Here is a 17,846-nt window from a genome sequence, read left to right on the forward strand (position 1 = left end):
TATGTATGTATGTTTGTATGTGTACAAGATGTATGAGCATATGAATGCATGTATGTATGTATCAATGTATTTATGTAGGAATGTATGTGTGTGTGTCAGTGTTTATGTGAAAGTATGTAAGTGTTTGTATGTATGTTTATAAGTATGTATGTGCATATATATCTTGGTATGTATGTATCTGACTGTGTGTAGTTGTGTATACAATATGTATGTATGTATATATCTATGTATGTGCTTGTCAATCTATGTATGTATGTAGGCACGTTTGTATCAATGTATTTACATATGTATGTGTGTGTCAATATGTATGAAAGTATGTGTGTATGTGTGCGTGTATGTATGTATGCGTGGTTCGTATGTATGTAACTATGTGTGTATATATGTAGACATGATGTATGAATGTATGTATGTATGTATGTACGAATCAATCTATGTTTGTATGCATGCATGTATGTATCAACGTATTTATGTATGAGTAAGTAAGTGTGTATGTATGTATGTAAATATATATGTGTGTATATATCTTGGTATGTATGTAACTTGTGTATATATCTTGGTATTTATGTAACTTGTGTATATATCTTGGTATGTATGTAACTATGTGTACAAATATGTATGTATGTATGATGTATGTATGTATGTATGCATGCATGTATGTATCAATGTATTTATGTTTGAATTTACAAGTGTTTTCATGTTTATATGTCAGTGTGTATATATGTTTATAAGTGTGTATGTGTGGATAAATCTTGGTATGTATGTATGTTACCAAGTGTTTATTTATGTATACCATATTTATGAAAATATGTATGTATGTATGTATGTATGTATGTATGTATGTATGTATGTATGTATGTGTGTATGTTTGTATGTATGTATGTATGTATCAATGTATTTATGTATGAATGTATGTGTGTGTGTCACTGTTTATATGAAATTAAGTATGTGCGTATATGAGTATATATGTGTGTATATATCTTAGTATGTATGTGTGTATGCATGTATACAATATGTATGTATGTGTGTATGTATGTATGTATGTATGTATGTATGTATGTATTTAGGTTTGCATCAAGCTGTGTATATATGCATGCATGTATGTATCAATGTATTTATGTATGAATGTACATGTGTGTCAATGTTTTCATGTAAGTGTGCATACATGTTTATAAGTATGTATATGTGTATATATCTTGGTATGTATGTGTGACCAAATGTGTATCTATGTATAACATATTTATGAAAATATGTATGTATGTATGTATGTATGAATGTGTGTATGTATATATGTATGTATGTTTGTATCAATCTATGTATGTATGCATGCATGTATGTATCGATGTATTTACGTTTGAATGTACATTTGTGTTCATGTTTTTATCTAAGTATGTATATATGTTTATAAGTATGTATGTGTGTATATATCTTGGTATGTATGTATGTGACCAAGTGTGTTTTTATGTATACCATATTTATGAAAATATGTATGTATGTTTGTATGTATATATGTTTGTATGTATGAATGTATGTATGTATGTATGTATGTGTGTCACTGTTTATATGAAAATAAGTGTGTACGTATGTATGTATGTATGTATGTATGCATGTTTGTATCAATCGATGTATATATGCATGCATGTATGTAACGATGTATTTATTTATGAATGTATGTGTGTTTGTCACTGTTTATATCAAATTAAGTATGTGTGTATATGAGTATATATGTGTGTATATATCTTAGTATGTATGTGTGTATGCATGTATACAATATGTATTTATGTATGTATGTATGTATGTATGTAGGTTTGTGTCAATCTGTGTATATATGCATGCATGTATGTATCAATGCATTTATGTATGAATGTACATATGTGTCAATGTTTTCATGTAAGTGTGCATATATGTTTATAAATATGTATATGTGTATATATCTTGGTTTGTATGTGCGACCAAATGTGTATCTATGTATAATATATTTATGAAAATATGTATATATGTATGTATGTATGAATGTGTGTATGTATATATGTATGTATGTTTGTATCAATCTATGTTATGCATGCATGTATGTATCAATGTATTTACGTTTGAATATACATTTGTGTTCATGTTTATATGTAAGTGTATATATATGTTTCAAAGTATGTATGTGTGTATATATCTTGGTATGTATGTATCTGACCAAGTGTGTTTTTATTTATAACATACTTTTGAAAATATGTATGTTTCTATGTATCTATGTATGTATGTATGTATGTATGCATGCATGCATGTACGTATGTATGTATGTATGTGTGCATGTATGTATGTATGTATGTATGTATATACGATGTTTGTATTAATTTATGTTTGCGCGCATGTATGTATCAATGTATTTAAGTATGAATGTATGTGTGTGTGTGTCACTGTTTATACGAAATTAAGTATGAGTGTAAATAAGTATATGTGTGTATATATCTTGGCATGCATGTGTGTTTGCAAGTATACAATTTGTATGAATGTATGTATGTTTGCATCAACCTATGTATATATGCATGCATGTATTGATCAATGTATTTATGTTTAAATGTACATTTGTGTTCATGTTTATATGTAAGTATATATATATGTTATAAGTATGTATATGTGTATGTATCTTGGTATGTATGTATGTGACCAAGTGTGTATTTATGTATACCATATTGATGAAAATATGTATGTATGTATGTATGCATGTATGTATGTATGTATGTATGTATGTATCTATGTATTTATGTATGGATGTATGTATGGATGTATGTTTGTATCAATCTAAGTTCATATCCATGCATGTATGTATGTATCAATGTATTTATGTATGAATGTATGTGTGTATCTCACAGTTTATATGAAATTGAGTGTTTATGCATATAAGTATATAAATGTGTATATATCTTGGTATGTATGTGTGTATGCGTTCATACAATATGTATGTAGTTATGTATTTATGTATGTATATATGTATGTATGTATGTATGTATGTATTTATGTATGTATGTATGTATTTTGTCTGTATGTATGTATTTATGTGTGCATGTATGTATGTTTGTATGTATGTATGTATGTATGTATTTATGTATGTATGTGTGTATGTTTGTATGTATGTATGTATGTATCAATGTATTTATGTATGAATGTATGTGTGTGTGTCACTGTTTATATGAAATTAAGTATGTGTGTATATGAGTATATATGTGTGTATATATCTTAGTATGTATGTGTGTATGCATGTATACAATATGTATGCATGTATGTATGTATGTATTCAGGTTTGCATCAATCTGTGTATATATGCATGCATGTATGTATCAATGTATTTATGTATGAATGTACATGTGTGTCAATGTTATCATGTAAGTGTGCATACATGTTTATAAGTATGTATATGTGTATATATCTTGGTATGTATGTGTGACCAAATGTGTATCTATGTATAACATATTTATGAAAATATGTATGTATGTATGTATGTATGTATGTATGAATGTGTGTATGTATATATGTATGTATGTTTGTATCAATCTATGTATGTATGCATGCATGTATGTATCGATGTATTTACGTTTGAATGTACATTTGTGTTCATGTTTTTATCTAAGTATGTATATATGTTTATAAGTATGTATGTGTGTATATATCTTGGTATGTATGTATGTGACCAAGTGTGTTTTTATGTATACCATATTTATGAAAATATGTATGTATGTTTGTATGTATATATGTTTGTATGTATGAATGTATGTATGTATGTATGTATGTGTGTCACTGTTTATATGAAAATAAGTGTGTACGTATGTATGTATGTATGTATGTATGCATGTTTGTATCAATCGATGTATATATGCATGCATGTATGTAACGATGTATTTATTTATGAATGTATGTGTGTTTGTCACTGTTTATATCAAATTAAGTATGTGTGTATATGAGTATATATGTGTGTATATATCTTAGTATGTATGTATGTATGTATGTATGAATGTGTGTATGTATATATGTATGTATGTTTGTATCAATCTATGTTATGCATGCATGTATGTATCAATGTATTTACGTTTGAATATACATTTGTGTTCATGTTTATATGTAAGTGTATATATATGTTTCAAAGTATGTATGTGTGTATATATCTTGGTATGTATGTATCTGACCAAGTGTGTTTTTATTTATAACATACTTTTGAAAATATGTATGTTTCTATGTATCTATGTATGTATGTATGTATGTATGTATGCATGCATGTACGTATGTATGTATGTATGTGTGCATGTATGTATGTATGTATGTATGTATGTATGTATATACGATGTTTGTATTAATTTATGTTTGCGCGCATGTATGTATCAATGTATTTAAGTATGAATGTATGTGTGTGTGTGTCACTGTTTATACGAAATTAAGTATGAGTGTAAATAAGTATATGTGTGTATATATCTTGGCATGCATGTGTGTTTGCAAGTATACAATTTGTATGTATGTATGTATGTTTGCATCAACCTATGTATATATGCATGCATGTATTTATCAATGTATTTATGTTTAAATGTACATTTGTGTTCATGTTTATACGTAAGTATATATATATATATGTTATAAGTATGTATATGTGTATGTATCTTGGTATGTATGTATGTGACCAAGTGTGTATTTATGTATACCATATTGATGAAAATATGTATGTATGTATGCATGTATGTATGTATGTATGTATGTATGTATGTATGCATGTATGTATGTATGTATGTATGTATTTATGTATGGATGTATGTATGGATGTATGTTTGTATCAATCTAAGTTCGTATCCATGCATGTATGTATGTATCAATGTATTTATGTATGAATGTATGTGTGTATCTCACTGTTTATATGAAATTGAGTGTTTATGCATATAAGTATATAAATGTGTATATATCTTGGTATGTATGTGTGTATGCGTTCATACAATATGTATGTAGTTATGTATTTATGTATGTATATATGTATGTATGTATGTATATATTTATGTATGTATGTATGTATGTATGTATGTATTTTGTCTGTATGTATGTATTTATGTGTGCATGTATGTATGTTTGTATGTTTGTATGTATGTATGTATGTTTTTTATGTATGTATGTATGTAAGTATATATATATATATATATATATATATGTTTGTATCAATCTATGTTTCTATGCATGCATGTATGTATCAATGTATTTATGGTTGAAAGTATGTGTGTGTGTCACGGTTTATATGAAATTAAGTATGTATGTATATAAGTATATATGTGTGTGTATATCTTGGTATGCATGTGTGTATGCATGTGTACAATATGTATTATGTATGTATGTATGTATGTGTATATGTATGTATGTATCTATGTTTTTATCATTCTATGTATATATGCATGCATGGAGGTATCAATGTATTTATATATGAATGTACATGTGTGTCAATGTTTTTATGTGTGTATATATGTTTATAAGTATTTGTACCATATTTATGAAAATGTGTATGTGTATGTATGTATGTATGTATCAATCTATGTTTGTATGCATGCATGTATGTATCAATGTATTTATGTATGAATGTATGTGTTTGTGTCAATGATTTTATGTAAGTGTTTATTTATGTTTTGTTTATGTTTATATTTGTAAGTATGTATGTGTGTATAGATCTTGGTATGTGTGTATGTGACCAAGTGTGCATTTATGTATACAATATTTATGAAAATGTGTATGCTTGTATGTATATATGTGTGTATCCATCTATATATATATATTCAGGCATGCATCTATCAATGTATTTATGTATGAATGTATGTCAATGTGTGTATGAAAGTATGTATGTATGTATGTATATAGGTATGTATGTGTGTTTATATCTTGGTATGTATGTATGTAAATAATTGTGTGTGTGTATGTGTGTATACATGATGTATGAAAGTGGGTATGTATGTATGTATGTATGTATTTATGTATGTATGTATGCGTGCATGTATTTATACAACTTGCATGAAAGTTTGTATGCTTGCATGTATGTATTTATGTATGTGAATGTCCATATAGCAAAGGACGTATGTTTCTATCTATGGATGTATCTATGAACTTATGTAAGCAAGTATGTATGAATGACTGGATCTATCAATGTATGTATGAATGATTGGATATATCAATATACGTATGAAATTCTTTACGTATATATGTCTGTATCGAAGTATTTAAGCTTAATGTATGTAGTTGTGTATGTATGTATGTATGCAACTATTCAAGGATCTATGTGTCAAAGTGTGTAAGTAAGCATGTATGTATCTATATATTCCTGTATGGAAGTATGTATGCGTCTATGTATGTAAGTACCTATGTATGTATGTGTGAACGCCATTTATGTATATAAATATTTATGTATGCATGTATAGATATATCTTGGAATGTATGTTTGTATGTATGCAAGTATGTCACTATGTAAATTACATTACAGTCATTTGGCAGACACTTTTATCCAAAGCGAGTTACAGTAACAAACCTCTTACAGTAAAGCACGTTCTCTACAACTAAGCTACACATTCACTATGTATGCATTTATGTGTGTAAGAATGCATGTATTGTATGGTATGTAAGTAGGTATGTATCTATCCATGTATGTATGTAAGTATGCATATATATATATATATATATATATATATATATATATATATATATACATATGTCTGAAATAATATAATATGTATTTATGCACATATGTATGTTTGTATGTATGTATGTATGTATAGATGGATGGATGGATGGATGTGAGTATGTATACCTGTATGTTTCTATGTACATTTGTATGCATTTATGTATTTATGTAGGTATGTATCCATGTTTGTATGTATATGTATGAATGTGTGTATAAAAGTATGTGCGTGTACAATTTGTTAATGTTTGTGTGCATGTATTTATGCAGGTATATATATATATATATATAATATATATGGAGGCATGTTTGTATGTAATGTATTATGTATGATTTATCCATATACATGAATTTATGTATGTTTATAGATATATGTCTGCATTTATCTGCATGCATTTGTATATTTGTATGAATGTATGTTCCCAAATATGTATGTAGGTATGGATGGATATATGCATTTATGTATGTTTGAATGAATGAGTGAATGCAAGTACTGCTGTATGAATGTATGTGTGTATCAATGTATGTATGAAAGTATGTATGTATGTACGGATGTATCTATCTATTTATATTTATGAATGTGTGTATGTAAGTATGTACGTGTCTAAATTTTTTTATTTGTGTGTGTGTATGTATTTATGCATGTATGTAAGTATTTATGTGTATTCGTTGATGTATATATTATACATGTATCTTTGTATGAATGTATATAAGTATATACGTATTTCAAAAATGTATGTATGTATGTAGGTATGTATGTATGTTTCTATTTAATGATGTCATGATGTATATATATGTACTTATGTATATAAATGTATGTATTTACACATGTCTCTGAAAGTATGTATGCATTTATGGAAGTACATATGTATGTATGTGTGCATGTATATAAGTATGCATGTATGTATTCATTTATATATATCTTGGTATCTATATATGTAACTATGTATGGATGTATGTATCTATGTATATAAGAATGTTTGTATGTAGGTATGTATGGATATATAATTGTATGTATGTATCTATTCATCTACATATGTATGGCTTTATGTAAGTATGTATGCATGTATGTACCCATGTGTGTTTCTATGTAAGTATCTATGTATGTATGTTTCTATTTATGGATGTATGGATTTTTATATCTCTGTATGTATGTATGTATTTATGTATCATGTAAATATGTAATTATATTTGGATGTATCTATGTAATTATGGAGTTACTTATGTATGTATTTTTCTGTGTATGAACGTATGCTTTGAAGTATGTATGTATATATCTAATTATGTATAATTGTATGTATGAATGTATTTACGTATGTATGTGTATTAATGTATGTATGTATATTTGTGTGTCTATATGTTTATATCTTCTTGTTTGTATGCATGTATGAGTGTCTGTGCAAACATGAATGCATGTACATATCAAAGTATGTATGTTTGAGTCATCTATCTATCTATCTATCTATCTATCTATCTATCTATCTATCTATCTATCTATCTATCTATCTATCTATCTATCTATCCATCCATCCATCCATCCATCCATCCATCCATGTCCACTCACCCTCCTGTTGGTGAAGTATGTGAAGCACTCCTTCACCAAAATGGTTTTCAGCATGTCCGGCTCCATCACCACCAGCACAGGCTTCTTCAGCTCGTACATGCTGGACGAACACCAGCGTGGGTTTGAACACCAGCGAGCGAGAGAAAACAGAAAGGGACGAGAGTCAGCGAACCCTGCAAACACATCGTGACGGACGGGGATATAGAAATGACCCTCACCCCCAGACTCTTCCAAAAACCCGTGAGTTGGCCATGTCATCGAGGTAGTAAACCTGGGAATGAGGAGGACAAACGTTGATTGCGTTCACCGACTGTCCTTAGAAGCGGGACGTCCAAGTGCTGTCACACAAATCATACAGACGTAAAAGCTTTCTGGAAATAGAAAATTCGCCGTCTTTCTGTCTTACTTTTCTGTCATCAAGTGAGTTTGCAGGCCAGAGCGGGGTCACGTTTGTTTTGGGTTGTAAAGAAAAGACGCTCCTCCAGACAATAAATCATTACGGCAGTAAGCGTTCGGGATATACGTACGTCGCTGTATCTTCCGACCGTGCCCAGGTAAATCCTCGGTTTTGGGCAAGGAATCCCCAGCCTCTCAAAAACGCCGTAATCCTTGTAGCCGTACCTGCAGGGGGGGGGAGAGACCACATCAGAGAAGGTCACCAGGGAATCCAAACACAGGTCTGAACGCCGTCTCCTTACACGACGAGCAAAACGACCAGCGCCAGGATCAGAATCCACGTTTCCCAGGAAAAGAGAAGAAAGGAATCCATTTTAATCTGCAGACAAACCAGTCGTGCAACTCTGAGTCCGTCAGGCAAACACACTCCGCGGACACACAGACCCTCCCCTCAGCCAGTCACGTGACCTTGAATAAAAATAAGAATAACTTTATCTATCCCGAAGGAAATTGTTGTCCCAGAGTTACAAGAAAAATAAAACAGTAATAAATAATAGAAAATTGTATAAACAGTAAAAAAAAAAACTCACCCACGTACTGTAAATTGTAATATTTATCTGTATATATGTTCATAACCGTGGAATATTTCATAACAGCTACATGTGCAATATTTTTTCCCCTTATCTTTCACTTGCTAGTTAAGACGCTTTATAGTTTTCACTTGCTACTTAAGACACTTTATAGTTTTCACTTGTTACTTAAGACACTTTATAGTTTTCACTTGTTACTTAAGACACTTTATAGTTTAGTTAAATTTCTTATTCTCTCGGTGAGAAGAAGAAACCTCTTGTTTAGTCACAATATCATGGATGGACCCTGAGCAGAATCGCCACTTAGCAGCACCTGTGTGTGTGTGTGTGTGTGTGTGTGTGTGTGTGTGGGAGGGGGTACAAGTCATCGAGCCAAGACGCCTTTGCTAAACACCTGAGCCACAGCATCTGGACGTATCAGCAGTCTGCACACACAAACCCTCTCTGAACGTGTCTTCACACACCTTCCACGTGTGCACTTGTGTATTGTGCTGCTAAGACGTGTGTGTGTGTGAGTTTTTATTGCGCGATTGTTGCAAAAAGCGTTCTCGAGAAACTGTGCCGGAGGTTATTTTCAAGAGATTACCACGAGTCCTTCCCAGGAGTCGCCTGGCAACTTTGCCTCGGTCAATCATTAGCCCGAAACCGCCCATTGGTTAATCTTCAGACAGCGTCCAGGGCGGAGCGGCATATAAAAAAAAGCTCCGGACTGCAAGTCAACAGCTCAGAAGAAGCCCAGGCCTCGGACATGGACTCTGCGCTCTGCCTCTCCGTGGAGACGTGGACCCTCCTGGTCACCGCCGTGACGCTGCTCCTCCTGTAAGGAGCGCGTCTCGCATCTTGCGCTCGCAAAGCTCTGGAGAAACATCTCAATGTCTTCTCTTTCCCAGGTACGCCTACTGGCCGTACTGGACTCTCAGCCGATTGGGCATCCCGGGCCCAACGCCGCTGCCTCTCATCGGGAACATGCTGTCCTACAGGAAGGTTGGTGGCTTCCAGGGTGCGATTCTCCGCCCTGACACGGATTCAAAAATGCAAATATAATCATGGATCAGCTCTGAGTTCCTTCTTGTTTGCAGCTGTGATGGACAGGTGAGACGTGAGGTGTCGTCAATGGATCGTGACGTTTGCAGATGACATTGTGATCTGTAGTGAGAGCAAGTGGGGAGGTGGAGGTTTGCTCTGGAAAGGAGAGGGATGAAGACAGAAGGTGAGGATACAGGGAGTCGAGATCAAGAAGGTTTCCTCGAGGATTTCAAGTAGTTAGTGTCAATAGTCCAGAACGTAGGAGAGTGTGGAAAAGAGGTGAAGAGACGGGTTCAAGCAGGTTGAAATGGGTGGAGAAAAGTGTCAGGGGTACGAGAAGATAGAAGAACATCAGCCAGAAGGAAAGGAAAGGTGGAGGAGACACTGGTGAAATGATCTACAAGCACTGACAGTGACGAGAAGACAGGAGGGAGAGCTGGAGGTGGCAGAGATGAAGATGTTGAGGTTCGCTTTGGGAGTGACCAGGATGGAGAGGATCAGGAATGAGTCCATCAGAAGGACGATATATGATAGATGTTTTGGAGAGAAGGTCAGAGAAACCAGACTGAGATGGTTGGGTCATGGACAGAGGAGGGCGAGTGAATATATTGGTAGACGGATGCTGGAATTGGAGGTTGAGAGGAAGAACAAAGAGAAGATTCATGGACGTTGTGGGAGATGATATGAAGGTAGTTGGTGTGAGAGAGGAAGATCCAGAGAATAGGGTTAGATGGAGAAGGTGGATTCGCTGTGGAGACCCCTGAAGGGAAAAGCCCATGGACGAAGAAGAATTTGTCACAGGGGTGCAGGACATGTATGACGGAGATAAGGTGATGAATGGGATGGTTTGGACATGAACACTCCTCTGTTCATGTCCAAACCATGGTGAAGATCTGGGTAGAACGTTGCTGAAGGTGGAACTGCCAGGCAGGTCTAGAGAAAGACCAAAGAGAAGATTGATGGATGTAGTGAGAGAGGATATGAAGTTAGTTGGTGTGAGAGAGGAGGATGCAGAGAGTAGTGTTAGATGGAGAAGGTGGATTGGCTGTGGAGACCCCTGAATGGAAAAGCCCAAAAGAAAAGAAGAATTTGTCACAGGGGTGCAGGACATGTATGACTGAGACAAAGTGATGAATAAGACGGTTTGGACAGGAACACTCCTCTGTTCCTGTCCAAACCATGCTGAAGATCTGGGTAAAAGGTTGCTGAGGGCGGAGCTGCCAAGCAGGAGGTGGAGAGGAAGACCAAAGAGAAGAAATAACGCACGTGGTAAAGAGGATATAAAGTGAGTTGGTATGAGACAGGAGGATCCAGAGAATAGGGTTCGATGGAGAAGGTGTATCCTCTCCGGAGACCCCTGAAGGATTTCCTCAGGTTCCCCTCATGGTCCAAACACATGCAAGAGGTTCACTGGAGACCCTTCATTGTCCAGAGTTGTGAATGAGAGTGTGAACTGTTGGATGTCTCCATCTATTGGACCAATTGGACCATCTGATGGACCAGTTCATGAACAGCAAGCGTCACCCTAATGCTAACCCTAAACCTAGCCTCCAACCACACAGCGACTGCAGGACAAGCCCGTAGATGATGAATCCTGCCGTATCCACGGGCGCTCGATATGAGCGCACATTTACAAAACGTTTTCCTTGAAGAAACATCTCCACTGTGTGAAGGTGAGTTCGGTGTGTTGACCTTTGGCTGCTCTGCCCTGCAGGGAGTGACCGTCTTCGACATGGAATGCTTCAAGAAATACGGGAAGATGTGGCGGTGAGTGTGCACGTGTGCACGTATGCACCCCGCCATATGGTTTCTGCCGTGCACTTACCTTCATCATCTGAGCGCACGTCTGCTTTTGCAGCCTCTTTGACGGCCACCATCCGGTGCTGTGTGTGACGGAGCCCGCCATGATCAAGACCATCCTGATAAAGGAGTGCTACTCCCTCTTCACCAACCGCAGGGTGAGCCGTCCGCCTCGGAACCCGTGCTTGTTTCGCACGATTCGCTTCTCACCGTACGCTTCTCTCTGCCGCAGAACTTCCGTCTGAACGGGCCGCTCTACGACGCCGTGTCCATCGCCGAGGACGACCACTGGAGGAGGATCCGCGCCGTCTTGTCCCCGTACTTCACCTCGGGACGCCTGAAAGAGGTGCGTCCCGCCGCCGCGACGCCGCCCTCGGCCCGCCCGACGCTCCGGCGCCACGTCTCACTTCTCCTGTATCCCAGATGTTTGAGATCATGAAGCACCACTCGTCCATCCTGGTCGGCAGCATGAAGAAGAGCGCGGATCGAGACCTGGCGTTGGACCTGAAGGAGTGAGAGCCGTCCGTTCGACGCGTCCGGTCCAAACGTGGCCGGCGTGCTCACCGTGCGTCTGTTCCTCAGGTTCTTTGGATCCTACAGCATGGACGTGGTGACCAGCACCAGCTTCAGCGTGGACATCGACTCCCTCAACAACCCCTCGGACCCCTTCGTCGCCAACATCAAGAAGATGCTCAAGTTCGACCTTCTCAACCCCCTCCTTCTCACCGTCGGTAGGAGCTTTTTAAAAACACACCGAGTGACTAGTCTTGAAGCGTCTGCTCGTCGCTGCTGACGTCTGTGGTCCTCGATCTTCTGCAGCCCTCTTCCCCTTCATGGGTCCCATCTTGGAGAAGATGGAGTTCTCCTTCTTCCCCTCCTCCGTCACCGACTTCTTCTACGCCTCACTGAAGAAGATCAAGAGCAGCCGTGAGACCGGCGAGCAGAAGGTGAGGCAGGGCTTTCGCTTCTCCTTCTGCACACCTTCTGAAGGAGACGAGTGAAGGCCAGTAGATCTGCGAAACATGCAGGAACCAACGTCTTCAGGATAGGACGCGAAAGAGTGTGTGGATCCATAAATCCCAGGTTCTGAGGCTTTCACAGCGATTCATAATTCAAATGGAAGTGAATCCCGATCGATCATTCACTCATCCATTATCTGTACTGCTTATCCCGTTTTTGAGCTCATCATTACCTGTAAAACAATATGGAGCTCATCACCGCAACAACGACCATCAGGAGAAACGACCAAATCTCCATTTCTGTGGCGTTTAACCCGTGACATCCTAAAAAAAAAAAAAAAAACTTTTCTTTCCTAAAAATCCCTTCTCAGAGCCGCGTGGACTTCCTCCAGCTCATGATCGACTCCCAGAAGAAAGTCAGCGGAGAGGAAAACGATAAAGGTAACGCAAAAACACGCCGCCACGAACCCCCTGGAGTCCTGAACGCCGCCTTCTGTGCCGCCGCCCAGGTCTGAGCGATCACGAGATCCTCTCCCAAGCCATGATATTCCTCTTCGCCGGCTATGAAACGACGAGTTCCTCCCTCTGTTTCCTGGCCTGCAACCTGGCTTCAAACCCGCACGTCATGAAACGGCTGCAGAAGGAGATCGACGCCACCTTCCCCAACAAGGTAGGCCGGGAGCGGCGGCCCGATCCTGGGAGACGCTGGAAATCCTGCAGACGTGTTTTCAGATCGACTTCACGTTTTGCTTTATCACCGGAGCTGCTTTTAGATGCATTCACTGGAAAATAATATAAATGAGCATTTAAAAAAAAAAAAAAAAAAAAACAACCAATAATAATAATATGAATTATAATAATACTAGTGTTACAACTATATTATGATATAATAATAATAATAATAATAAAATAATACAATATTATATTTATATTATAATTATAACTATAACAATGTTGAAAACGACAACAATAATCATATGATGAAAAAATAATAACGGCAATAATCTTATTACTATGATTATGACTGTGATCATTGTTTTGCTTATTATTATCATCCATAAAAATATAAATAACAATAATGGTGAAAAAATGATATCAGATAATATGATAATTTGGTTTGTCACTTTGATTTACTATGCATGATCTTTTACACGAGGTGACACATTTTGAGGAATAAAGACTAAATCCATTAAAAAATAACATCATAAGCAACAATTTGAACAACGGAACATTAAAGTATGTCAATAAATCAATATCTCTGAATGGTCATGTGGTTCCCCTGGAAGATAAAGTTGTATTAAAAATGGAGGCTTCGCATCAGAGAGAAGGACTAAGTTTAAGTGCAGGTGCTCCATAATGAAGTGGACTTCTGGAGTAGAAATAATGGTCCACCTCTGGAAGGTGAAGGTGTGAATCCAACGTGTCGGGGTGATGTTTGCTTCCTGGCCACAGGCGGGCGACATTTCCCCATCAACTCCCTGACCGCTACTTCAGTTCATCACAATGCGACTTCAAATCCATGATTTACTGCGGCGGCACGTTGAACCCCGAGTCTCCAGCCTGAGGCCTAACCTTCTTGTTCTCCTTCAGTTTTTCCCTTCAGGACCTCCACAGAGAATCCACCTTCTCCATCTAGTCCTATTCTCTGGATCAACTAACTTCATATCTCCTCTCACTGCATCCATAAATCTTTATCTTTTGGAATTTAAAGGAAGACCAAGGAGAAGATTTACTCTAAAACAAAACGTCCTGAGAAATATTGGGAGAAAGAAAAACACTATGTTCTTTTCTCCCGAATGACACCTCCTGTGTCCAAACAGCTTTGTACATCAGCTGGGAGAAATTATTTTTCAGTGTTTATTAAAGACGGTCAGAGAGGGAAATGTATTGACAGATGCTAGAAGAGTGATGGGAAGATGGAAAGAGTACTTTGAAGAACTGATGAATGTGGAAAATGAAAGAGAGGCAAGGGTAGAAGAAGTGAATATTGTAGACCACAAAGTAGCAAAAATTAGTAAAAGTGAAGTGAGGAAGGCATTGAAGAGGATGAAGAGTGGAAAAGCAGTTGGTCCTGATGATATACCTGTGGAGGTGTGGAAGTGTCTAGGAGAGGCAGCCGTAGATTTTCTGACTAGATTATTCAACAGGATCTTAGAGAGTGAGAAGATGCCTGAAGAATGGAGACAAAGTGTGATGGTGCCTATTTTTAAGAATAAAGGGGATGTGCAGAATTGTGGCAATTACAGAGGGATAAAGTTGATGAGCCATATAATGAAGTTATGGGAAAGAGTAGTGGAAACTAGACTGAGAGCAGAAGTCAGCATTTGTGAACAGCAGTATGGCTTCATGCCTAGGAAGAGTACTACAGATGCAGTATTTGCGTTGAGAATGCTCATAGAAAAGTACAGAGAAGGCCAGAGGGAGTTGCACTGCGTTTTTGTAGACATAGAAAAAGCATATGACAGGGTGCCAAGAGAGGAGCTCTGGTATTGTATGAGGAAGTCTGGAGTGGCAGAGAAGTATGTTAGACTGGTGCAGGACATGTATGCTAGCTGTGAGACACTGGTACTATGTGCTGTAGGGGTAACAGAGAAGTTCAAGGTGGAGGTGGGACTCCATCAGGGATCAGCTCTGAGCCCCTTCTTGTTCGCAATGGTGATGGACAGGCTGACAGATGAGGTGAGACAGGAATCCCCATGGACCGTGATGTTTGTGGATGACATTGTGATCTGTAGTGAGAGCAGACAACAGGTAGAGGAAAATCAAGAGAGGTGGAGGTATGCTCTGGAAAGGAGAGGAATGAAAGTTAGTCGCAGCAAGACAGAATATATGTGTGTGAAAGAGAAGAACTCGGGTGGAGCGGTGAGGCTACAGGGAGTGGAGATCAAGAAGCTGGAGGATTTCAGGTACTTAGGGTCAACAGTCCAGAGCAACGGAGAGTGCGGAAAAGAGGTGAAGAGACGGGTCCAAGCAGGTTGGAATGGGTGGAGAAAAGTGTCAGGGGTACTATGTGATAGAAGACTATCGGCCAGAATAAAAGGAAAGGTGCACAAGACAGTGGTGAGACCAGCGATGATGTTTGGACTAGAAACTGTTCCAATGACCAAAAGACAGCAGGCAGAACTAGAGGTTGCAGAGATGAAGATGTTGAGGTTCTCTTTGGGAGTGACCAGGATGGAGAGGATCAGGAATGAATCTATCAGAGGGACGGCACATGTTCGATGTTTTGGAGAGAAGGTCAGAGAAGCCAGACTGAGATGGTTCGGTCATGTACAGAGAAGAGATAGTGAATATATTGGTAGACGGATGCTGGAATTGGAGCTGCCAGGCAAGAGGTCTCGAGGAAGACCAGAGAGAAGATTTATGGACGTAGTGAGAGAGGATATGAAGGTAGCTGGTGTGAGAGAGGAAGATACGGAGAATAGGGTTAGATGGAGAAAGTTGACTCGCTGTGGCGACCCCTAACGGGAAAAGCCGAAAGACGAAGGAGAAGAAGAAGAAGATTAAAGACGGTTGATCAGTTGCTCCTGGAACACAGGAGACGTCAGATGTGCTTTAATTCATTCCAATTTTGAAACTTTTCACAGCTCGCGACTGAAAGCAGGATTGGAAGCGGTGATCTGTGTCGAACACGCAGCGTCAGAGATCTTTCATCAAATATCGCCGATAAAAAATACCAAAAAAAAAATGTAGTTGCACCCGTTTTAGAGCTACTCACTGACCTGAGAAGGTAGAAGAACTCATCTAGATGCAGAAAAAGCTGAAGAAAAGATGAGCAATGACTGGAGGAAGCACAGCCACTCTTTTTCACGTTCATTTCTATGTGTGTGTGTGTGTGTGTGTGTGCAGGCTCCCATCGAGTACCAGGCCCTGATGCAAATGGAGTACCTCGACAGCGTCATCAACGAGTCCCTCCGCTTGTACCCCATCGCTTCCCGGCTGGAGCGCGTCACCAAGGCGGCGGTGGAGATCAACGGCATCGTCATCCCGAAGGACACGGTGATCGTGATCCCCACCTGGCCGATACACCGAGACCCCGATTTGTGGGCCGAACCTGAGGAATTCAGGCCGGAGAGGTGAACGTCAATCCTGCGCTTGCGCCGAAAAAAAAAAAAAAAAAGGACGAAATCGCTGAAAGCGCGCGTGTCCTCCAGGTTCAGCAAGGAAAACAAAGAATCTATCGACCCGTATACCTTCATGCCTTTCGGAGCGGGTCCGAGGAACTGCATCGGGATGCGCTTCGCCCTGTTGATGATGAAACTGGCGGTGGTGGAGATCCTCCAGAGCTACAGCTTCTCTGTGTGTGAGGAGACAGAGGTGAGAAGTGTTTACCGACAATCCCGTTCCAATTTTCTCCCGGTGCCGCTTTGACACGGCGTTACACAACGTCGCTACGATCGTGTTTGCCGGACCGAAGGTCGCCGGCCGTTCGCCGGCCGTTCGCCGGCGCTGCGCTTCGATCGGCCTCGGTTTGATTCGACACATCGGCCGGCGTCGCTTTCCGGGACCATTGAGGAAGGCCGGTGCATTTCTGACTTGGTTCGGTGTGTTTTCTCTGCACGTCTCATTCCCAACCAGGTCCCTCCGGAGCTGGATATCCAGATTTTGTTGATGCCAAAAAGACCAATCAAGCTGAAGCTCGTGCCGCGTTCTGAACGCTCGAGCTGAAGGACCGGGACGACTTCCTGTCGTAAACAGAACCATCAATATTGTATATTTTTTTCTAGCTTCGGATGTTTCTTCAGTCAACGAGGTGCGCAAACTCACGGGGCGACACTTCACAACAAATAAATAACTTTAACCTGACGGCTCGAGAGAGTTCTTATTCCATTTTA

General features: G+C 38.3%; 2 protein-coding genes across 3 annotated transcripts in view; one reads left to right on the forward strand and one right to left on the reverse strand.

The window, feature by feature from the left end:
- Positions 1–9,449, reverse strand: part of LOC147229079 (cytochrome P450 3A27-like) — a 26,687-nt gene extending 17,238 nt beyond the window's left edge. For both annotated transcript variants that reach the window (XM_086157571.1, XM_086157572.1), the window contains exons 1-4: positions 8,939–9,449; positions 8,768–8,861; positions 8,459–8,511; positions 8,241–8,340 (exon numbers count right to left, since the gene is read on the reverse strand). In XM_086157571.1, coding sequence (XP_086013697.1) covers positions 8,241–8,340; positions 8,459–8,511; positions 8,768–8,861; positions 8,939–9,009 — 318 coding nt within the window. In that variant the 5' untranslated portion in view covers positions 9,010–9,449. The remainder of the gene's footprint in view (positions 1–8,240; positions 8,341–8,458; positions 8,512–8,767; positions 8,862–8,938) is intronic.
- Positions 9,450–9,955: 506 nt separating this feature from the next.
- Positions 9,956–17,817, forward strand: LOC147229081 (cytochrome P450 3A30-like). The gene is made up of 13 exons (XM_086157573.1): positions 9,956–10,045; positions 10,117–10,210; positions 11,967–12,019; positions 12,111–12,210; positions 12,285–12,398; positions 12,476–12,564; positions 12,635–12,783; positions 12,872–12,999; positions 13,383–13,452; positions 13,521–13,681; positions 16,861–17,087; positions 17,166–17,328; positions 17,590–17,817. The coding sequence occupies exons 1-13, from the start codon at positions 9,975–9,977 to the stop codon at positions 17,677–17,679; spliced, it is 1,509 nt and encodes a 502-aa protein (XP_086013699.1). The 5' UTR covers positions 9,956–9,974; the 3' UTR covers positions 17,680–17,817.
- Positions 17,818–17,846: the final 29 nt, after the last annotated feature.

Source organism: Fistularia commersonii, chromosome 12, assembly GCF_037954325.1.
Source record: "Fistularia commersonii isolate RoL2024-O1a breed Wild chromosome 12, RoL_Fcom_v1.0, whole genome shotgun sequence".
NCBI lineage: Eukaryota > Metazoa > Chordata > Actinopteri > Syngnathiformes > Fistulariidae > Fistularia > Fistularia commersonii.